The sequence below is a fragment of the Phasianus colchicus genome, chromosome 4 (assembly GCF_987193195.1).
Source record: "Phasianus colchicus chromosome 4, bPhaCol1.hap1.1, whole genome shotgun sequence".
Classification (NCBI taxonomy): domain Eukaryota; kingdom Metazoa; phylum Chordata; class Aves; order Galliformes; family Phasianidae; genus Phasianus; species Phasianus colchicus.
The window spans coordinates 72217459-72238634 of record NC_143439.1 but is presented as its reverse complement, the minus strand read 5'-3'; the positions used below and the strand labels follow the sequence as shown (position 1 = coordinate 72238634).

Here is a 21176-nt window from a genome sequence, read left to right as displayed (position 1 = left end):
CGGCGTGGGGTGAGAGCTCCCTCTGTTTGGGGCCCCGTCCCATCCTTGTCGTGGGGCATCGTGGTGCCTCCACTCCTTGCTGTGGGCATGGTGGATGCCAGCTGCCAACCCCCTGCTTTCGGCAGCCCCCATAGGATTAAGGTGAAGGAATGCTCGGGGTCTGTACACAAACATCAGTCTCAGTGGAAGCTCTCTGCAGAACGGATCTGCTGCAGGAGCTGGCCCTCCCACAGCCACATCCACCCCCACTCTGTAGTTTCAAGGGAAATCTGGGTGAGCCTTGCACCTCTCAGCAGCTGCAAGGGAAAAAGAAGGAAGAGAAAGAGATGGAGAGGCAGAGAGATCAGCAGTCCTAGACGCAGTGTCAGACCTGCTGATGGGGGTGTTTGGTGCAGAGAGCCCCCCCAGACTTGTGTGCACCCCTATTTATCGGACCCTTCCTGGGCTTTTGGACCCTTCTTTAACCTTAGATCCAAGGGTGGCTGAGATCAGCTGGGGGCAGACCAGGTGCCTGCTGTGGTTTTCCTGTCCCTCAGGGCCCGCTTTGAGCTCGCAGCAGTCACTCAGTCAGGACTCATCTGCTACGCCAGTGCTGCTGGCTGCACCGGGGCCACCACTGCCATGCCAGCAGGGCCTGCTGCTTGCTGCTGTCCAGAGCAGTGCTGCATCCAGCCCCGAAGGGTTCTGTGTGCTGCCGTTGGGCTCTGTGTGCTGCTGATGGGCACTACAAGTGTGGCACCAGCAGGGACTGCAGTGAGACTGTGCACTCGCTGTGCAGCCATGCTGGGAAGCACATGGGGGCAGAGCTGCCGCAGGGCTGCTTGGTGGCTCTGGCAGCACCTGGCTGCAGCCGTGCCTCAACTTCGGAGCAGTTTGTGGCTGCAGTGCTCCAGGTGATGCTTAGATCAGCTCCGCTGGGGAGGAGATCACCAGTGTGGAAAGGGGAGATGTATGTGGAGAAGAGTGGCAGTGCTGGCCATGCCCAATGAAGGGAGTGTCAAAGCTGGATGCCTCTAGAGGGAAATAGCACTGGAGCTAAAGAAGGAGCAGAGGAGGTCTGTGGGAAGAACTGTGCCTGCATCCCCAGGATGGAGCCTCCAGTGGAGTCTGCAGCACTGGAACGGAGTGGGCAGGGGGCACCCCTGCAGCCTTGGGGAGCCTCTCTAGCAGGCTCCAGCCACACAGGTGAGCAGCCTAGGGTCTCCTCTGGGACAAGATGCACTCAGGCTGCTCTCCCACCCCACTGCCCATCTCTGCTGTGCGTCCCATGGCCAAATTGCAGCTGCCTGTTGTGGGGGAAGATGTAACGTGAGCGAGTCAGCAAAGAGTTTATCAGGCTCCTTGATAGACCCTATCACTGTGAAACCTTGGGAGTCTGGAGTGTAAGACAGAGAGCAAATGGTATCTGTGGGTAAGGGTAAATAGGAGGTTCCTTTTGTATGCATTGTTAACCTTATCACACTAAAGGAACCTTTCATCCTTTATCACTGTTGTGTGGGAGAAGCGAGGCCAATTAACTGATTAGAGGAATGGGAATTAGAGGATAGGAATTTCTGGCTTGTAAGTGAATGGTACATCAGATGTATCTTGAACACAATAAAGCAGAACGATTCGGAGAACGGTTCAGAGAACTCTTCTCATGCTGCAGGAAGCCGTAAGAGCTCTATAACTCGACGGAGCGCGGACAGCCTGTCCCTGCTCTGTGCTCCAGCAGCTGGCGGAGCTGCCGTGTGCTGCTGCTGGGGGATCAGCAGGGAACTGCACGGTGCCACAGCTGCGGGGCCGGGCCAACACCTTGAGCTGGACTCTGTCCCCCGGCCGCTCCTCGGTGCCTCAACTGCCCCCCGGCCACAGCCATGGAGCTGCCGGGCTTCTGCAGCCACCCGCTGTGGTTTGTGCTGGCATTGCTGCTGGGGATGCTCCTCTGGGCCACGAGGAGACGTGCCTGGGACCCACGCAGGTGTCCCACCGACCTGACCGGCAAGACGGTCATCGTCACCGGAGCCAACAGCGGTGAGAGGGCCTTGGTGGCGCCGGGGGGCTGCGAGGGGCTGCAGGTGCTGCGCTGTGGGACAGGCGGCTGTGGGACAAGGGTGATGTGTGGGGCTGCGTGGTGCCGTGGGGCGGCTCGTGGGTCCCTGCCCTCCTGCTCTGGTGGCACCGACGGCTGCAGGAGAGGTGGCTGCTGGTCCCCGGGCTGCGTGCGCTGCGCTCCTGCTGCCCCACGCTCTGCCCCACACTCACCGCCAGCTGTGTGCTGGGAAGCTGTGTCCATCAGTGACACTGCCTGGAGCTGCTGCGCCTCGCAGTGTGCCAGGTAACCCGGCAGCAGTCCCATGGCTGGACTCTGCCCCTGCCAGGTTAATGACTGACAGCCAAGGCCACCGCCTGTCCCTGCACTGCCTCGACCCTGAGCTTCACACTGGGCACTGGGCTCTCTGTTCCCACAGTGTCCCTCGGTGCAGCACAGGGCTGTGTGTTGGGCCACCCCTGCTGTGTGCCCCGCTGTGCTTGGGCACAGCGTGGCTGCACGTGTCCTGGGCCCATCCCATCCCCATCGGTTCCTGCCACGTGACAGGAGCTGCAACGAGCTGCCAGCCTGGCTCCTTCCCACACCCCACAGCACCTCCATCCCATGCTGTCCACAGAATCACAGAACGGCCCGGGTTGGAAGGGACCTCAAGGATCATGAAGCTCCAAGCCCCCGCCACATGCAGGGCCACCAACCTCCACAATTCACACCAACTCAGGCTGCCCAGGGCCCCATCCAACCTGGCCTTGAACACCTCCAGGGATGGACGGGGCATCCACAGCCTCTCTGGGCAGCTGTTCCAGCACCTCACCGCTCTCACAGCAAACAGCTTCCCCCTGACATCCAACCTCAATCTTCCCTCCCTCAACTTAAGACCCCTCACCACCCCGTTTCTGCCCCATGCTGACACCCACAGCTCCCGAGCCGTGGTGCCCTCGGTTTGGTGCTGAGCTCCTGGCGGCGCCAGCATGGGGACCCCGCTGCCACCCTGCCCTGTCCCCACCTGGGGGGCACGGATCCCACGGGCTGCAGGCATCGCCCGCTCTGTGCGTTACAGGGATCGGAAAGTGCGTGGCCATGGACCTGGCCCGCAGGAACGCCCGCACCATCCTGGCGTGCCGGAGTCGGGAGCGTGGCCAGGCGGCGGCGGCGGAGATCCGGGCGGCCACCGGCAACCCCAACGTGGTGCTGCGCCTGCTGGACAGCAGCTCGCTGGCCTCGGTGCGCGCCTTCGCCGGGGAGGTGCTGCGGGAGGAGAAGCGCCTGGACGTGCTGGTGAACAACGCCGGCCTCACCGGTACGTCCCGCGCCCACCGCCGCCCCGCTGCGGTAAAACCGCGGCCGCACCGCACCGCGCGCCTCTTGCAGGGCTGCCCTTCGCCCTCACGCCCGAGGGCTTGGAGCGGACCTTCGCCACCAACTACCTGGGCCCGTTCCTGCTCACCAACCTGCTGCTGGGTGAGCTGAGGGCTGCGGGCCGGGCGCGGGGGGCTGCCGGGCTGGGGGGCGTCCCGGGGCCGCCCCGCTCATCCCCCGCTCCGCGCAGACCTGATGAAGGCGTCGGCGCCCGCCCGCATCGTCACCGTCTCGTCCTTCCGGCACAGCGCGGGCACCGCGGACACCCGATTCCTCACCGGGCGGGCGCGGCCCGGCGGCTTCGACCCCGTCTACAACAGCACCAAACTGATGAACATCCTCTTCACCGCCGAGCTGGCGCAGCGCCTGCAGGGCACGGGTGGGTGATGGGCCGTGCCGTGCCGTGCTGCACCATGCCGTGCCATGCCATGCTGTACCATGCTGTGCTGCACCGTGCCGTGCCGTGCCGTGCCGTGCCATGCCATGCTGTACCATGCTGTGCTGTGCCATGCCATGCTGTGCCACGCCGTGCTGTGCCCCTGTTGCGTTTGGCTGCAGGCTCTTAGGTACAGCAGCACCTCAGGGCTGCCCACCCACCCCAACTGCACAGCAGTGCCACGGTGCAGGGCCTGCAGGGGGGGCTGCAGGAGCTCAGCCCTTTAGGACCCCACGAACACCCCACCAGTGGGGTCGGGGCCCTTCCTGCTGCCCTGGCTGGGTGCGGAGCCTCAGCCCCGTTTCTCTGGGGCCGTCCCACGGGTCCCTGCTTGGCACGGGGGGATCTGTCCGCCGTGGGGCGGATGGTGACGGTGCCGCCGGGCAGGGGTGACCGCCAACAGCCTGAACCCCGGCGTGGTGAGCACCGGCATCATGCGCAACTTCAGCTGGGCGATGCGCGGCCTCTTCTTCCTCATCAGCCCCTTCATTAAGGTGAGCGGGGCCATCCCCGGCGACGGGGCTCTGGGTGGGCAGGGGGCGGCGGGGCCCCCGCTCAGCTCTTTTCCTCCCGGCAGTCGGCGGAGCAGGGGGCCGTCAGCACCATTTACTGCGCCGTCTCGGAGGAGGTCTCGGGCATCTCAGGGAAGTATTTCGGCAGCGACTGCAGCCTCACGCTGCCCTCCACAGCCGCCCGGGACGCAGGGCTGGCCCGCAAGCTTTGGGAGGAGTCGGAGCGGCTGACGGGGCTGAGCCCATAGGGTGGGCGGCCCCGAGACCCCTCCTCGGTAGGAGCCGCGATGGGGCAGAGACGGAGCGAGCGGCCGCGGTGTAAGCGCTTTATTAAAGGCCTCGGTGCGAGCGTTACTCCCAGATGATGTCCAGGTCCAGCCGCTGCTTCCGCACGGCCTGCAGGAAGCCGTCGTAGTCGCGGCGGTGCACATCGCGACAGCGGGACACGTCGAGGCGGCGCAGGCAGCCGTCGGAGGCCAACAGCAGCCGCACGGTGCGCCCGGACACGCGGCTCTCGACCAGCGAGAGCTCCTGCAGCTCCTGCAGCGGCGGCCCCGGGGCCGTCAGCACCGTCTCGAACACGGAGTCCAGCGGCAGCGCGATGCCGAGCAGGCGCAGGCTCTGCAGGCGCGGGCAGCGGCACAGCAGCGACGCCAACGTGGCGCGCAGCAGCAGCCCGTGAGGCTCCGGCACCGGCCCGGGCAGCGCCAGGGAGAAGCGCTGCAGGCGGGGCAGATCGCGGGGCAGCAGCTCCGTGTCCCACCGCGGCGGCTCCTCGGGCGGTTCGGCGTCGGGGCGGCCGCGCGGCGGGGGCTGCAGCTCCGCGCTGAAGTCCCGCAGGTTGGGGCAGCAGCCGAGCAGCGCGCACAGGGCGAGCTCGTCCTCCAAGAGGAAGCCGTGCAGCGCCAGGCTCCGCAGCTGCGAGCCCAGGCCCCGCGCCAGCGGCAACGCCTCGCACAGCGCCCGGCCCCGCGGCCCCGCACACGACAGCCCCAGGCGGGCCAGGCGGCTCCAGCTCAGCAGCGCGTCCCAGCCGTCCGTCGCGCCGTCCCCGAGGCACGCGGTCACCTCCTCGGCGTCGGGGCAGACGGCGCGGGCGGCCGCCAGCTCGGGCTCCGTCAGCTCCTCCAGGCGCCGCAGGGGCAGCGCGAGCGGAGGGCCGCCGCGTCGGCGCGCCAGCTCCCGCAGCGAGGGGAAGCCGTCGGCGTCGCCGGTGCCGTCGAGCCGCCCCGCGTGCAGGAGGCCGAGCGCGGCCGGCGCGTCGCCGTGCGCCAGCACCTCCAGGAGCGGCAGGGTCAGCAGCACGAAGGCCAGCGCCGACACCGCGTCGTCCCCCGCCGGCTCCAAGCCGCGCGCCAGGAGGACGCGGAGCGTCGGGCAGCCCGGGGTCCGTTCCAGCGGGTCGAAGGCCAGGTGCCGCAGGGCGCGCGGGGTCACCTTCCTGCAGCGGGACACGTCCAGCTCCCGCAGGCGGCGGCAGGAGGAGCCCACGGCCGCCAGCACCTGCACGTTGGCCTGCGTCTCTGCCAGCCCCAGGCGGCTCAGCAGGGGCAGCTCCTCCACCAGGTCCACCAGCACGTCGGTCGACAGCCGGCTGCAGCCGTGCAGGTCCAGCGCGCTCAGGCTCTGCGCCCGCAGACGAAGCCACGTCAGCAGGGCCTGCGGTGCCCATGGCGCCCCCCGAACCCACAGCCAGCCTGCAGCCACCACCCTGCAGCGCCCGGCCCACAGCCCCGCTGCGGCAGACGGCCTCGTGCCCAAGCAGTGCTGGCAGGGGAAAACCAATGCAGACCAGTGCAGACCAGTGCCCCTCGTCAACTCCCTGAAGTCCCACAGCAGCTGCCAGACCCCGCCCCATGCAACGCCAACTGGCTCCGCTCGCAGCCCCACGGCGGGCACCCCCTGCCCGCCCAGCCCCGCTCACCTTGCAGCGCACGGTGATGAGCTGCCCGATGGCGTTGCTGACCAGGCTGTGGCAGTGCTGCAGGCTGAGCTCCTGCAGGTGAGGCAGCAGCAGCAGATGCAGCGCAGCACGCGACAGGCGGCGGCTCTCGCCCAGCAGCCGGATCAGGTCCTGCACCAAACTGCCGGCTGCGGGCAATGCGGGTCAGCAAGCAGCACTGCCCGCCTGCCTTCCTCCTCCTCCTCCTCCTCCTCCTCCCCGCAGCTCACCCAGGTCGTTGAAGGGGCCCATAACGAAGCGGAAGCTGTACTCATCCAGGTAGTTCTCGCTGTAGTCCTTCACCCACACGCTCTGCATGTGCTGCACCAAGCTCTGCAGGCAGAGGCTGCCCAGCGCCGGCACCGCCTTCCTCCGGGGCATCGACTGCTGCGGGGAAACGAACGGCTGAGCGGCAGGGCCGGCCGGGGCGTATTCAGTGCGCCCGCGGAGCCGTTTACAAGCCTCGTGCCCGGCTGCGTGCCGCCCGGCGGGCTCAGCGATACCCGGCACGGAGCCGCGGCGCCGCTCCCACGGCAGCTCCGCACGGCGGCGGCACGCAGCGCGCGGTGGGGCTGGACGCCGCCGGACCCGCAGCTCGGCACGGCGCAGCCCCGCCGATCCCAGCCGCCGGGCGGCCCCTCGCCGTCACGGCCGGCCCGGACGGGGCTGGCTGCAGCCGGGCGCGGCGACCTCAGAGCTCCTTCCCGGCCCGCGGTTCGCCCGGCAGCTCCGGGGCGGGGCGGGCAGCGACCGGGGAACCGGGGAACCGCGCGCCGCACGGAGCCGCTCTCTGCCGGACCACCGCGCCCGCGAACCCAGCCCTGCCCGCGCGGTGCCGGGGGTCGGGCCGGGTCCCGGTGGGCCGCTTACCGGCTGCGCCCGGCCCGGCCCGTCTCGCTTCCTCCTCCCGCCCGGCCCGACCCACGGGGCAGCGCCCCGCGCCCCGCCCCGCCGCCCCCACGCCCGGCCGGCGTCACTCGGCTCACCGCGCATGCGCGCGGCAGCCGGGGTCCTTCCGCCTCTCCCCCCGGGCTGCCCACAGCCGTGCCGCACCGTGTGGCCGTACTGCGGGCCGTGCCGGCCGTCAGGCGCGGCTAGGGGCAGCCCGAGGGGTCCTCGCGGGGGGCTTCGCGGCCGGGCGGCGGCTCTGGGCCTCCAGATCGGGGCCGGGCGCGGCGCTGAGGTACCGGCGGCGGCGGGGGGCGGGCGGGGAACGGCGGCGCGGCGGGGCTCCGGGCCGCGGGGCGATCCGTGCTGCTCCGCCGGCCGAGCTGAGGGCCGCGCTGCCGCCGGCGGCTCCGCGGGGATCGCCGTGCCGTGCGGGCCGGGCCGGGGGGATCGGGGCCTCAGCTGTGAGTGGCCGCCCGAAGGGAGCGGGGGGGGCGGCCTCGGCACGGGGAGCAGCGATGGGGGGCAGCGCGGGGCCGGGTCGGGGTCAGGCCGGTTCGGTTCAGGTCTGCCGTTCGGTGCCCGGAGAGCCGCGCAGCCCCCGGCCCTGGAGCTGCCGCTGGGGAGCAGCTGGTGGTCGGGCCGGACGACCTTAGGGGTCTCTTCCGACTGCAGTGGTTGTGGCGCTCGGCGCTGCGATGCACGGAGGGACGGAGGCACCCCGAGCCGTAGGCACGAAGCTGGGAGGGGCGGCTGACAGCCCAGAAAGCCGCGCTGCCATCCGGCGCTGCCGGGCGGGCTGAGGGCTGGCGGAGGGGAACCTGCTGGGTTCGGCTGGCAGGGCTGGGCTGGGCGTGGGGGGAGCGGAACAGCTGCAGTGACAGCGCGGGTCGGGCTGCGCTGCTGGAGAGGAGCAGAGGAGCCCTGCGGAGAAGAACCGCGGGGTCTTGATGGCCAACGGCTGACCACGAGCCAGCACTACAGCAGCCCTGGTGGCCCAGGAGGCCCAATGCTCCCTGGGGTGCAGGCACAGAGTGGCCAGCAGGGCAGGGAGCTGCTCGGCCCCTCTGCTCTGCCATGGGGAGACCACATCTGGAGCACTGCGCCCAGTGCGGGGCTCCCAGCTCAGGGCAGGCTGGCAGCTGCTGGGACCTGGAGCAGCTCCTGGTGGGGGCAGGCTGAGAGCCCCGGGGCTGTGCACGTGGAGGAGAGAAGGCTGAGGGGATCTGAGCAGTGCTGGTGGGATCTGCAGGGCGGGGGATGGGGCCGGGCTCTGTTTGGTGCCCAGTGCCAGGACAGGGGCAGCGGGCACAGGCTGCAGCCTGGGGAGCTCCCGGCCACGAGGAAGAACTGCTGTGCTGTGAGGGGGGCACAGCCCTGGCACAGAGCACAGGGGCTGTGGGTCTCCTTTGGTACCCAAAGCCACCAGAAGGGATGCTTTGCGTGCAGCTGCTGTGGGGAACGGACTAAGGGTGGGACTGGGGGAGCTCCAGAGGTCCCTCGCAGCCCCTCCAGCTCTGAGTCACCACTTCTCTGCATTCAGCACAGCACAGCTCTGAGCAATGCCTGATGCAGCTCTCTGCCCTCAGCCACTGCCTCGGCAGGGAGGGCTGCCCTTATCGTGAGGTGCAGTGCTGTGTTTTAATGTATTGAAGATGCCAAGGTCTTTCCATGTGACCTTGGGCAGATTTCTTTTCCTCTCTCCTCCCTCAGCTCTCTGACGTGAGGTGGTGGCTGTGACCTACTTCACAGGGAGGATCCCTGCCAAATTAACACCAGGCGCTCGGAAGTTCCTTTGGAACTACTGGGAGCAGCTGTCAGCAATTCAGTGTTTATTATTTCTGTCCCTGCTATTCTAAGCAGAAGGGAGGCTCCAGGAGCTGCTGGCCTGGAAGCTGAGCTTCCCTTGGCGGGCAGTGCCGTCCCAGTGCAGCACAGAACAGAAGCACTGAGCAGTGGTGGCTGTTGCAGAGCTTGCAGCAGCAAAGCAGAGTGGGCATGCAGTCACATCAGCTGTTCTCAGCGTGCCTGGGGCAATGGGAGCTGAATGGGGGCTGAATGGGGGAGGCAGGCTTGCTCTGCAGTGATGGGGGGTGTGGGGGTGAGCGGAGAGCACTGACCTGTCCTTGCTGGGCTGAGGTGTCCTCTGCTCCATGGTGCCGTGCTGCTGTGGTGCCGATAGTTTGCTTTCAGCTGGAGGAAAGCCTTCCCCGTGTGCTGTGAGGTGCAGAGCTGTGTGCCTGCTGTGCCCCGGCTTTGTTGCGGCGCTGCTGGGCTGTGCTGGAGTTGTGCTGCAGCCGTGCACGGCGCAGGCTCACAGAGCTGCCTGCAGGGTCCTAAAGCCTGGAGCTGTGCGGGGGGCTGCACTGCTCACACATCTCTGCTGGGTTTAGGTGATGTGAGCTCCAGAAGCTTCTCCGTGCTGCCTTTCTGTATGGGATGCCGTTACCAGTGAGAACATTAATGAAGGTGTTTAGTGGTCTGGCTGTATGGGACAGAAAAGTGTGGCTGTCCTTCTGCCTGCAGTGCTGGGGTAGGAGCTGCAGAGCCTCTGTGGGACTTGTGGTGCCCTGGGGCAGAGCTGTGCCCATCCTATGGGATGATGCAGAGCTCAGAGAGGAGTGCGACTCCAGAGCAGACAGACTGCAGGCACTCAGGAGGGACAGCAGGAGCCCAGGCTGGCTCAGCAGTGAGTGAGCATGCATGGCTGAGAGCTCAATTCAGAGTCCTGAACTCAACAGCCTCATCTGGGGTTTTGTACAGATACCATAAAGGCAGAGCCATGAAGTGCTGCCCTTAGGATCCCTTTTCTGAGCAGAAGGGTGCAGGAAGAGGAAACCTCTTATTGTAGAGTCATAGAATGGCCTGGGTTGAAAAGGACCACAATGCTCATCTCATTCCAACCCCCTGCTATGTGCAGGGTCGCCAAGAGACACATAGGGACCCCATAGGAACCCCACAGATCCCCCATAGAGAACCATAGGTACCCATAGAGACCCACAGATCCCCCATAGGGACCCATAGAATCACAGAATGGCCTGGGTTGTAAAGGCCCACAATGCTGATCCAGTCCCAACCCCCTGCTGTGTGCAGGTCGCCAACCAGCAGCCCAGACTGCCCAGAGCCACATCCAGCCTGGCCCTGAATGCCTGCAGGGATGGGGCATTCACAGCCTCCTTGGGCAACCTGTTCCAGTGCCTCACCACCTCTGGGTGAAAAACTTCCTCATATTCAACCTAAACCTCCCCTGTCTCAGTTTAAAACCATTCCCCTTGTCCTACCTCATGCATCAGAAAGCTTTGCCAAAGCAGCTTTGTGTGTGCCTGTGAAGGCATAACTGTAATGGGACGGAGTTCTGCTCTGTGTAAATAACAGCAGGGGTTCTGATGGCTGTGAGCTGCTCCATGTGCTCGCTGGGTGCAGTTCATGTTTGAGCTGCTGGTTCTTGTCCCAGGTTGCAGCCAAACTCTGTGAGTTTGTGCTTTGTGTTCCTCAGCCTGGTGCTGCTGTACCCCTAAGGATGGGCACACAGCAGGAGCTGCCAGCCCCATGGCCTGGCACACAGCATGGCCCAGTGCTGCTGCCATCACCCAAAGCTCTGTGAGGAGCTCCTGTGACATTTCTCCCTCTTTTGCAGGTGAATGAGGATTGCTGGCAGCCAGCAAGGAGGACGTTGCAGTGTGAAGCATGCCCTGGGCTGGCCAGGCTCAGCCCCTGTGCTAACACACTCCTGAGTTGCAGCACAGAGCAGATCCAGCCACCTCTCAGCACAGGTATGTGCTCTTGTAATGCAGCTTTGGTTCACCAATAAAAATGCTGCCTAATGTTGGCTTCTTATCGTTTGGTCAAAGTTTAGTTCTTATCCAAAATCCTCATCGTGAATGAGAGCAGAAAGCAGAGAATGGCACTCCTGACCATTCTTGGAGTGATGGTTGTCCCCTGAAGGTGCTGTTATGCCGTCCTTGCTGAGCAGTGAGTGCTGGAGCATTTGCCCATGTGTAACCTAGGTTTAAGTGAGCCCAAGCTGGGGTTCTTGCTCTTTCTAGGGAGCTGTTTTGCAGCTGTTGTGTGGAGGGGAAGGCTTACAGTTGCCATTGCTGTTCTTCCTGCGTCCTTCTGGACTTGTTTTACACATAATGTTGTTTCAGGCTTTGTATGAATGTGGGGAGAGCACTGATGTGCGGGCATGGTGTGGGTTCAGCACTTGCTACAACGCTGGTTTTTGTGTTGAATGTCCCAGGTCTCACCTGGAGCCAATGGAACTGAGGGGAGGGCAGAGATGCTGTTGGCTTTTGGTGACTTTTTGTGATGGATTTCCGTGCGTGTGTTTGTAAGCAGTGCCTTTAGAACAGAGTATGGGAGGAAAAGCACCTTCAGCTCACATATGTGGTGGGTGGGAAGTGGCTGACAGGTTGTAACTTTCTTTTGTGGCAGCCTCCTGCAGTGAGAAGCATGTTGCTGCATGCAGTGCAGGTCATTCAGAGCTGTAGAACAGAATCACAAAGGCTGGATCCCCACCCCTCTGTGCCCACTGACCACATCCAGCAGAGCCACGTCTCTGTGGTCCTCAACACCCCTGGGATGGTGATGATCCCCATCTCCTGTACAACCCACGTTGGTGCCCCACTGCTCCACAGGAGAACCAGCTGCTCCTGATCTCCAACCTGAGCATCCCCCAGTGCAATGTGAGGCCAACTCACAGCTTGCCCAAGGAGGCTGTGGATGCCCCCATCCCTGCAGGCATTCAAGGCCAGGCTGGATGTGGCTCTGGGCAGCCTGGTCTGCTGGTTGGTGACCTGCACACAGCAGGGGGTTGGAATTGAATGAGCACTGTGGGCCTTTGCAACCCAGGCCATTCTGTGATTCTGTGATTCTATGAGTCTGTGTGTCTCTGTGTGTCCCTATGGGGAATCTGTGGGTCTCTATGGGTCCGTGTGAGTCTCTATAGGGATCTGTGTGTCTCTATTGGTCCCTTGAGGTCTCTATGGGGATCTATGGGTGTCTGTGGGTCTCTATGAGTCTCTATGGAGATCTGTGTGTCCCTGTGTAACACACACACACTACTGCACACGGCAGGAGGTTGGAACGAGATGGTCACTGTGGTCCTTTTCAACCCAGGCCATTGCATGATTCCGTGACCTCCATTTAAGCTCTGCTTCCAGAGGGAGGTGTCAGTGTGCTTTGCCCAGGTGGCTGCAGTTTGTCACAGCCCCATCCCTGCCCTGGGCTGCCTTCCTGCCCAGCCTCTCCTTGCTAAACAAACCTCAGCTGGGCGCAGGGCAGCACAGCAGCTGGCACCAGGCTTGCATCCTCATTGTCCCTTTGTAGACCATTCAGAAGTTGTCGATAGCTGTGCGGGAGATGAGGGATGCTGTGGTTGCTGTGGTTTGTTGGTGCACCCAGCCATCGCGGCGGGTTCCCCTCCCCCAGCTGGGACCCTCCTGGGGATGGGTGCTGCTCCCTGCGGGCGGCTCCTTGCCTCCCCTGTGGGCACTGCTGTCGGCCGGCTGCTGCGATGGGCTTTGGAGCTGCGTGAGCTGTGGGGTGCTGGGGGAGCTCTCAGCTTCCCCAAAGCCCCGTACCCCAATGCTGGGAGCGATGGCTTCGGTCGGAGGAGCAGGAGGGCGCGTGGCTTTGTGGCCCGGGTTGGCCCTGCACAGCACGGCACAGCCCACGCTGCAGCAGCAGCCCGGCCGGCAGCGTTAGGACCCAGCGGGCCGCGCTGCGGTGATGAGTGGGAGCGCAGTACGCAGCTCCGTCAGCTGGGCTGGATTCCTGCGTCCCCGTGCCGGAGCATCCTCTGCTGGAACGCGGCTCTGCCCTCTCGCTGCGACCCGGCTGAGCGCGGCCGGGCCCGATGAGATCAGCTGCAGCCTGAAAGCCCGCGCCGTGCCGCTGCCAGCCATGAGCCGAGCCATTATTGAGGAATAATACCTCGTCGGGATAAAGGGCGACGGCAGCATGGCCCAGAGCAAGAGGCACCCGCACGGCCGGGTAAGTTGGGGGAGGGAACTTATGGACAAACTCCTGGCTGCGCTGCGGGCGCCGCGCCGTCACCACCCGCTGCAGTGCCAGAGATGTGTGCTGTCGTGCTGGGCTGCACCCCGAGTGCTGCCTCTGCAGCCGGCAGCGCCTGTGAGGATGCTGGAGTGGCTGAATGGTGCCACTCGCTGCGTCCTTTGGGTTTAAATGAGTCTTTCTGTGCTGGTAATTACCGAGGATGATGCGCAGAGCTGTCGGTGAGCTCCGCGTGGCAGAACATCTCAGCACAAAGGTTCCGCCTTGTTTTCCTTCCTGCGTTGCTGTTTTTCTCCTCTGTGCTGATCCCCCGGGCTGCGTGGCGAGGTGCTGAGCTCCCAAATGCCTGCAGGCCTCCGCCAGGCTCTGCTGTGCCACGCTGAGCCCAGTGCAGGCAGCACAGCCCGGGCTGGGCCTGGCGGTGCGGTCTTCCCCCAGCTGGGCCTCCATCGTGCTGCACTGCTGCCGTGTCCCAGTGCCTGGGCTGTGCAGTGGGGCTGCAGGCTCTGCTGAGCGCTGCATGGCCAGGTGAGCAGCAGGTGAAGGCTGTGTGTGGCAGCTGATGCTCTGAGGGCAGTGTTACCAAAGGTTCCCAGGTGGCCGTGTGCTCCCGTGGCCTGGGAAGGTGAGGAAGGTGATCTCGCACTGATGGGTGCTGCTCAGCCCCACAGGTTTGTTGCCATTGAACGTGGCAGCAGGATGAGGAGGTGACATTTCAGACCAAGGTTGCCAGCTCTGCCCTGAGAGCAGTGCTGGCTGCAGCTCTGTTCCCTGTGATTTGCTCTGGTTGCAGCTGGAAATGGGCACCCTGGGGCCGTCCATCCCCTGCCATGTGCAGCTCTGTGCCCTGGCTGAGTGGGGCTGAGCATGAGCAGTTATCTGTGGTCCATTCCCTGTTGTGACTGCCTCGGGTCACACCTCGCTTTGAGGCCAATGGCATTTTAACCCACAGCTGTGCCTCTCATCACAGGAGCTCAGCCTCTGCGTTCAGCCGTGCCCAGAGCTTCAGATCTGTGCTGTGAGTGACACTTTGAGGCGCAGTCGCTGCGTTGGCAGTGTGGGGCCATGTGAGTGCTGCAAACTTCTGCACGGGACAGAAAGCCTCAGGGTGAGGGGACGGAGCCCTGGGATGTACTGCCCGGAGAGGTGTGGACTGTGCTCCTCTGTTCAGAACCACCTGGGTGTTGTGGGCAGTGTGCTGGGGTCTGGCTGCAGGATCCAACCTGCCCTACTCTGCTGGGTCACCAAAACTGGGCAGCCCAGCACTGCAGTGCTGCTGGGACAAAGCACACTCATAACACAACTTGAATCCCTTGGAATTACATCTGTTTTTCAGGGGCTGCTAATGAGCATCTTTCAAAACTGAGGCAATGGTTTGTAAGTCCAAGCAGTTCTCTGAATGGGGTAAAAGTGGGGAAGCAGTGTGTTGCTGAGAGGCAGCGTTTGGGGCAGCACTGCTGCTCCTGTTGTTCCGTGCCACAGCCAGGGGTCCCTCCTGGCTTTCCTTGAGGGCACGAGCTGTCCCTGGGTTTTGCTTTGTGCCACTTGGCTCTGCAGTTGTGTGAGGCTCTGCTGGAGCTGCCTCAGCCCTGTGGTCCCCATCCTCTCCAAACACAGAACTGGAGGGGCTGCAAGGGACCTCTGGAGCTCCCCCAGTCCCACCCTCAGTCCGTTCCCCACAGCAGCTGCACACAAAGCATCCCTTCTGGTGGCTTTGGGTACCTCCAGGAAGGAGACCCCACAGCCCCTGTGCTCTGTGCCAGGGCTGTGCCCCCCTCACAGCACAGCAGTTCTTCCTTGTGGCTGGGAGCTCCCCAGGCTGCAGGCTGTGCCCGCTGCCCCTGTCCTGGCACTGGGCACCAAACAGAGCCCGGCCCCATCCCCCGCCCTGCAGATCCCACCAGCACTGCTCAGATCCCCATCAGCTTGGTGCTGTCCATGCCGTTCTGTCTGACTGTTTTTTTCATTTTCTGAAGAAACCTTATTTGGTAGATTTACAAAATTATTGCACTTTTATGTTGGAGACTGAAAATACACAGCCCTACTTTTGTTAGGCTTAATTGCATTCTGTTTTTCAACACTGATGCAATCGTAGATGTGAGAAAGATGTTAACTCACTTTGTTACTTTCTTGTGGTGGTGCATGCCCATGTGTTATTAATTGGCTGCAGTGTTAATTATAACATCTAATGGCACGGCTGAAGAGCGAGCCGTGAGATTGAGGGTGTTTGTGAGGCCAGGAAGGAAATGGGGACAGAACTTCTGGGGGAGGTGCTGTGGTGTCTGGGGTGGATCTGCGGATGGACTGCACTGTGGGGCAGGTTCTGCCCACGTGGGGCTGTGCTGTGCTGGGGGAGAGCAGAGGAGCTGCGAGGGGCTGCTGCCAGCACCACAGCTCTGAGTCTGATCTCTGAGGATCAGAGAACCATAGAATCATGACGTGGTTGGGGTGTAAGGGACCTTAATGATCAGAAGCACGGCATGGTTGGGTTGGAAGGAAACTTAAGGGTCTGAGAAGCATCGAGCCATGGTGTGGTTGGGTTGGAAGGGACCTTGATGATCAAAAAACCTTGGAACCATGGTGTGGTTAGGCTGGAAGGGGCCTTAAGAATCAGAGAACCATAGAAGCACGGCATGGTTTGTTGTAAGGGACCTTAATGGTCAAAAACCATAGAACCAGCTCATGGTTGGGCTGGAAGGGACCCCCCAGCCCCACCCCTTCTGCAGGCTGAGTGCCCCTGCAGCTGAGGGCCCATCCATGGCCCCCGTATCACCAGGGATGGGGCACCCACAGCTCTAGGCAGTGCCAGGGCCTCACCATGAACAATTTCCTCCTCACATCTGCCCTGCACCTCGGTCAGTGAGCTGTGGTGGGAGAGCTGCCCTTCCTGCTGGGCTGTGTCACGCAGCCTCTCTCCCCTGTTCTGCTGTTTTTAAGGCAGCCTCTCATGCTTTCCCTGCACAGCAGAGGTGCAGCACCACATCTCATTTCTGAAGGAAAATGCTGGAACCCTGGCAATGAATCTTTGGAAGGGAGCGCTACCTGAGCTGGCAGTTTGTTTCAGACTACTCGACAGATTTGCAGTAGATTTGCATAATGTTGTGCTTTGCTCTGGTAGTGCAAATGATTTCAGCTATGTATGTGCACGGCTGCAGAGAAGAGCCCTGTGCTGAGTGTCTTTCAAGAGCTGGGTTTGTGAAGAGACGATTAGCATAGCAGTACTTCAGCAATTAAAAGGTATAGTTAGTGTAGCTCTGTGGCAAAGTAGGCTTAATTTCATCTGATTTCCTCAGGCAGGAGGCAGCATTGGGTAGCAGGGGAGAAGATCCCACTGCATGTCTGCTCCCTCCTTCCCTAAATTGCACTTAATGTGAGTGATTACTAATATAACTGACAGGGTCTCAAGTGCTCTGATTGAGCTGCTCACCCAGCACCTTATCCATGCTCTCACAGGACTGGTCGGCATCATTAATAACCTGGCTAATAAGGCATGGACTTGCACCCATGTCTGCTGCTGAGCTCATCTTTTGCCAAAGCTGCTCCACAGTCCTCTAAAGCTTCCCCAGACAGGGGCTGTGTCCTGATGTGCTGCTGTGTGCTGAGCAGCAGGCAGTGCTCCTGTTGTCTGGGGCTCCCGGGGCAGCTGTAGCAGAAGGAATGACATCCCACCAGTTCCTGGGTCTGCCCTGCCCTGCAGGGTGCGGGGCTGCACCCCACAGCCCTCTCCCATCCGTTTCTCCCTGTTCCCATCCCCCATAGGTAACGTGCTGCTGTTTCTCTCTGCCTGCAGGCATCCAGCGCCGGCCCCAGGATGAGCACGGAAGCGAGCAGCAAGCCCCTCAAGGTGGGCTCCAGGGTGGAGGTCATCGGGAAGGGGCACCGTGGGACTGTAGCCTACGTCGGGGCCACCCTCTTTGCCACGGGCAAATGGGTCGGGGTCATCCTGGACGAAGCCAAGGGCAAGAATGATGGCACCGTGCAGGGCAGGAAATACTTCACCTGTGAGGAGAACCACGGCATCTTCGTGCGGCAGTCACAGGTACTCTTCATTGCTTGTGTGCTCTGTGATGGCCTCTGCTTGCTGGGCTCAGAGGCTGCCTGGCCCGATAGAGGAACGTGGCTCTGCACCCACTGCTGGGGAGGAAATGCCCGTCCTTCACTTCAGCGAGCTCAGTGCTTCTGGGACTGCACAGAATGCGGAGTGGTTTGAATTGGAAGGGACCCTGAAGGCCATGTGGTCCCACTCCCTGCAGTGAGGGACACCCACAGCTCCATCAGTGCTCAGAGCCACATCCCCTGACACTGGGGCTCTGCACCACCACTGCCTCTCTGTGCAACCAGTGCCTCACCACCCCAGAGTAAAAGACTTTTTCCTTACACCCAGTCTGAGTTTGTTCTAGTTTGAAACCATTTCCCCCTGTCCTATCATACAGACCCTGCTCTGGAGTCTGTCATCTCCCTTCTCACAACCTCTTTAGGTACTGAAGGCTGCTCCCAGCTCTCCCTGGGGCCTTTTCCTCTCCAGCTGTTAGCCCCAGTTCTCAGCCTCCCTTTGCAGGGAGGTGTTCCATCCCTGGGATCATTTTTGTGGCCCTCCTCTGGACTCACTCTATCAGGTCTGTGTCTTTCCTGTGCTGAGGACCCCACATCTGGATACAGTGCTCCAGGTGAGGCCTCACAGTGCAGAGCAGAGGGGTAAACCCCCTCCCTCACCTGCAGGCTGTGCTGCTTTGGATGCAGCCCTGGGCACAGCTGGCTTTAAGGCTGTGAGGGCACACTGCTGCTTTGTGTCCAGCTGCCATCCACCAATACCCCAGGTCCATCTCAGCACACTGTCCTCCGTCCCTGCATTCCCAGCTTGCCCTGACCCCCTTGCAGGGGTTGCCTTGACTTGGGTGCAGACCTTGCACTTGGCTTTGGATTTCATGAGGTTCCCTTCTCAGCTTCCAGGTCCCTCCAATGGCATCCTGTCCCTGGGGTGTGCCCACTGCACCCCAAGCTTGGCTCACCCACAAACTGCTGAGGGTGCCTTTGATCCCACTGTCAGTGTCATGATGAAGATACTGAAGAGCACTGGTCCCAGCCCTGACCCCTGAGGGACACCACTGTCACCGATCTCCATCTGCACATTGAGCCATTGACCACCACTCTGGGAGTGATCTCTCTAATGCAGAGTACAAGCCTGCTGCATGCTGCCCCTGAGCTACCAGCGCTGGGTGCCTGGAAGTCAGTCAGAGAACTCCCCTTAAACAATGCTCACCTTACAGTAATTGTAATCCACGAGTTGGGTTGAGCTGCTGAGCTTTTGCTATCCGTGTTCTGCGGGTAGGAACTCACCATCTGCTGTGTGCAGGCAGGTCTTCTCCATTGCAATTTGTGCCAGCAGTGCAGCGCCACGAGGTGACGTCGCTCCTCAGTGCCGTGCTGGCAGCACAATGCTGTGGCACAGCAGGGCTGTGGGAAGCCCTGGGAGCAGTGCCACCTCCCTCATCCTACTGCTGTCTCCCTCCTGTAACACAGACATCGACGAAGCCTCGCAGCATTCCAAGTCTTCTGATTTAAGATGAGATTTCATCTCCAGAAATGTGCTGCTGGGGGAATTTCAAGGGGTGTTCCTCAGCTGTGTTCTCATTGTGTGGCCATGCAAACTTGTGCCTCATGAGGTCGCTCAGCTGATAGTGCCTGGGTTAGAAGCACGCTCACAGCGTGGCTGTGAGGGAAGCCTTTCCCATTTCCCATTCTGTGCACTGTGGTTTCAGTGTGTTCAGCATTGGTGTGACTGCTGTGATTCCTGTGCCACCATCTCTGTCCTTCTGTCCGTTTGGGAGCACGCTGCTGGCACTCCTTCCCAATCAGCAAACCACAGCTGGCAGGTTGTGGGTGGTTTACTCTTCCTTCCAGCTCAGACATGTCTGTGCTTCAGCTTTCACAGCAGAGCCTGCAGCTTTCAGTGTGGACCCCAAAGCCCCCACTGGCTGCCAGTGTTCCGAGACCTCAATCGATTCACATACAAACCTGCTCCAGCAACGTGCAGCCTGCTGCAGTGCTGAGTGCACGATGTGACCAGGCGTGGTTTTGGCACTCACACTCATTAACTCTTTTCCAGATCCAGGTTTTTGAAGATGGAGCTGACACGACATCCCCAGAGACCCCGGAGTCAGCTGCGCTGAAGGTCCCTAAGCGAGGTGGGGTGCTGTGCCTGGGGGTGGGGTGGGGAGCTGTGTGTGCTGGGCTGGGCTACTTGGCTGCATGCCATTGAGCCTGCCTCCCACTGGCAGCCTCCTGCTGGTGCCTGGGGCCATTTTCCCCTCTGGGCAGGCTTCCCTTCCTCTGAGCCTCTGTTTTTGTTTGGTGCTGCATTTAGGGATCCTAGAAAAGAGCTCTGACAGTTTCCCACCCTGGATAGCTTGCGGGCAGTGTGTACTGAGCTGAGGGGTTCTGTCTGTGAGCGTTTGTTGAACATATATTGGTTCCAAGTGGGGTTGCTTTTTTCCCCTCTCATGGCTTCTGGAAACTGAAATTTCCCTTTGCTTGGCAAATAAAGCCACCATTCAGCTGCATCACAGAACTGTTAGGGTTGAAGAAGCCCTCCAGGATCCCCACCCCACCGTGCCCACTGCCCATGTCCCACAGTGCCACCTCTCCACAGTTCTGGGGCTCCTCCCAGGTCGGTGATCCCCTGCTCCCTGGGCAGCCCATGCTGGTGCTTCACCCCCTCTTTCCAAAATGAAGTTGTTCCTAATCTCCAACCCAAGCCCCCCAGCACAACATGAGGCTGTTATTGACCGTGCCCCATGGCAGCAGGGGTTGGTGATGGGTTGGAAATGGAAATATATATAATATACACCTGTACAATCTTTTCACTCTTGGATCAGACTTATCAGGTAAAAGCACAGTTTTTCTTACTATAATTTGGTATTCACCACCCAGTACAAGGAGTTTGTTTTTTTTTCCCCATTTCTCCTTAGGTCTGCACACTGTGAGTCTGTAGGGATGAGTTGGTACTGGCCTGTATCAAGGGGTAGCACTCCTCTGGGAAGAGCTGCCAGCCTGTCGCTGTCACTGCAGGCAGTGCTGCTGCCCTCTCCTGCAGCCACCTGCTTCCATCCTCACCCCTGATTCCATAACCCCACGTGGGTGGAGCTGTGCTGCCCAGCACCCTGCAGCAGTGCTGCTCTCAGCCCGCAGTGCTGCAGCACAGAGCATTGGGCTGATGGGGATGGTGCCAGGCAGGAGATGCTTGCAGGAGTTGCCATGGAAATGGCAGCACCGCTGCTGCAGCTCTGCGGTACCTGTGCAGATTGCCTGGCCCCGCATGCAGCCCTGTGTCCACTGAGCAGCTGGACTGCAGCAGGGATGAGGCTGTGCCATCCCACTGCAGGGACCTGCGTGCTGCTGCATGGAGCATCCCAGCAGCCTCTCCATGCTCACATTGCAGCATGCGCTGCGCACAGCGGTGGTACAGAGAGCAGCAATCCTGAGTGCAGGGATGTGGCCTCCTGGGGGCTGCAGAGCTCCGTTCCAGCTAGGGGGGTGGCATCCTGTCATGTAAGCACCTGGGGAGGGGGGGGGTTGGGCAGCAAACATCATCACTGCCCTTCAACGCTGTGGATTTGCTCTCTGGGAAGTGGGAGCTGACTCTGCTCAGCCTAGGATGTACCAGCTGTGTGTGTGGCTCTGGCTGTGTGGGGCTGTCCTGGGGCAGAGCTGTGCTGCCAGATGTGGGGAGTGCTCCCATAGAGCTCATCCTGCAGCCCGGTGGTCGGTGTGCTGCTTTGCTGTGTGTTTCCCACAGAAGCCACGCTGCAGGACCTGGCGCTCCCTGAGCTGTGTTGGCACTGTGGCTTTTCCCCCAGATGGTATCTGCAGCTCTCATGGGTGTCCCTCCTCCTCCACACCTGTGCGCCATCACAGCCCCATTTCCTGCTTTATTTATCCAGAGATCCTTGTTCTCTGCTTCAGCCTGGCACAGACACATGATGGGTCCTTTCT

General features: G+C 61.8%; 3 protein-coding genes across 15 annotated transcripts in view; 2 read left to right on the top strand and 1 right to left on the bottom strand.

Moving 5' to 3' along the window:
* The first annotated feature begins 123 nt into the window (after positions 1-123).
* LOC116225642 (retinol dehydrogenase 12-like) lies at positions 124-4690 on the top strand. Its single transcript, XM_090140016.1, has 6 exons — positions 124-2013; positions 3090-3329; positions 3401-3490; positions 3579-3767; positions 4212-4318; positions 4402-4690. Exons 1-6 carry the CDS (start codon positions 1857-1859, stop codon positions 4582-4584), a joined length of 966 nt encoding a protein of 321 aa, XP_089996142.1. The 5' UTR covers positions 124-1856; the 3' UTR covers positions 4585-4690.
* LOC116225957 (uncharacterized) lies at positions 4649-9507 on the bottom strand. 4 transcript variants are annotated; one of them, XM_090140011.1, is made up of 4 exons: positions 9287-9507; positions 6509-6665; positions 6261-6427; positions 4649-5962 (listed from the first exon to the last, which is right to left on the bottom strand). In XM_090140011.1, the coding sequence occupies exons 2-4, from the start codon at positions 6657-6659 to the stop codon at positions 4688-4690; spliced, it is 1593 nt and encodes a 530-aa protein (XP_089996137.1). In that variant the 5' UTR covers positions 6660-6665; positions 9287-9507; the 3' UTR covers positions 4649-4687. The 4 variants fall into 4 exon arrangements, with proteins under 4 accessions (XP_089996137.1, XP_089996139.1, XP_031444537.2 ...); XM_090140013.1 differs by having other exon boundaries at positions 6509-6662; XM_031588677.2 differs by lacking the exon at positions 9287-9507 and adding an exon at positions 7149-7230.
* Positions 7312-21176, top strand: part of DCTN1 (dynactin subunit 1) — a 42042-nt gene continuing 28177 nt past the window's right edge. For 4 of the 10 annotated variants that reach the window (XM_090139987.1, XM_090139984.1, XM_090139982.1 and 1 more), the window contains exons 1-3: positions 12937-13160; positions 16975-17223; positions 19291-19369. In XM_090139987.1, the coding sequence (XP_089996113.1) occupies positions 13128-13160; positions 16975-17223; positions 19291-19369 (361 nt within the window). In that variant the 5' untranslated portion in view covers positions 12937-13127. Of the gene's footprint in view, positions 7462-10803; positions 10940-12935; positions 13161-16974; positions 17224-19290; positions 19370-21176 lie in introns of those variants that run through there. The other 6 variants (XM_090139988.1, XM_090139986.1, XM_090139983.1 and 3 more) reach the window with 4 other exon arrangements.

Excerpts from the sequence above, each read along its gene's own strand:
- LOC116225642 (XM_090140016.1), top strand. The coding sequence starts at position 1,857 with ATGGAGCTGCCGGGCTTCTGCAGCCACCCGCTGTGGTTTGTGCTGGCA. Across the intron at positions 2,014-3,089 it reads CGTCACCGGAGCCAACAGCG|GGATCGGAAAGTGCGTGGCC; the intron begins GTGAGAGGGCCT and ends TGTGCGTTACAG. Across the intron at positions 3,330-3,400 it reads GAACAACGCCGGCCTCACCG|GGCTGCCCTTCGCCCTCACG; the intron begins GTACGTCCCGCG and ends CGCCTCTTGCAG.
- LOC116225957 (XM_090140011.1), bottom strand. The coding sequence starts at position 6,659 with ATGCCCCGGAGGAAGGCGGTGCCGGCGCTGGGCAGCCTCTGCCTGCAG. Across the intron at positions 6,428-6,508 it reads GGGCCCCTTCAACGACCTGG|CCGGCAGTTTGGTGCAGGAC; the intron begins GTGAGCTGCGGG and ends CATTGCCCGCAG. Across the intron at positions 5,963-6,260 it reads TCATCACCGTGCGCTGCAAG|AGCCTGAGCGCGCTGGACCT; the intron begins GTGAGCGGGGCT and ends CTGCGGGCGCAG.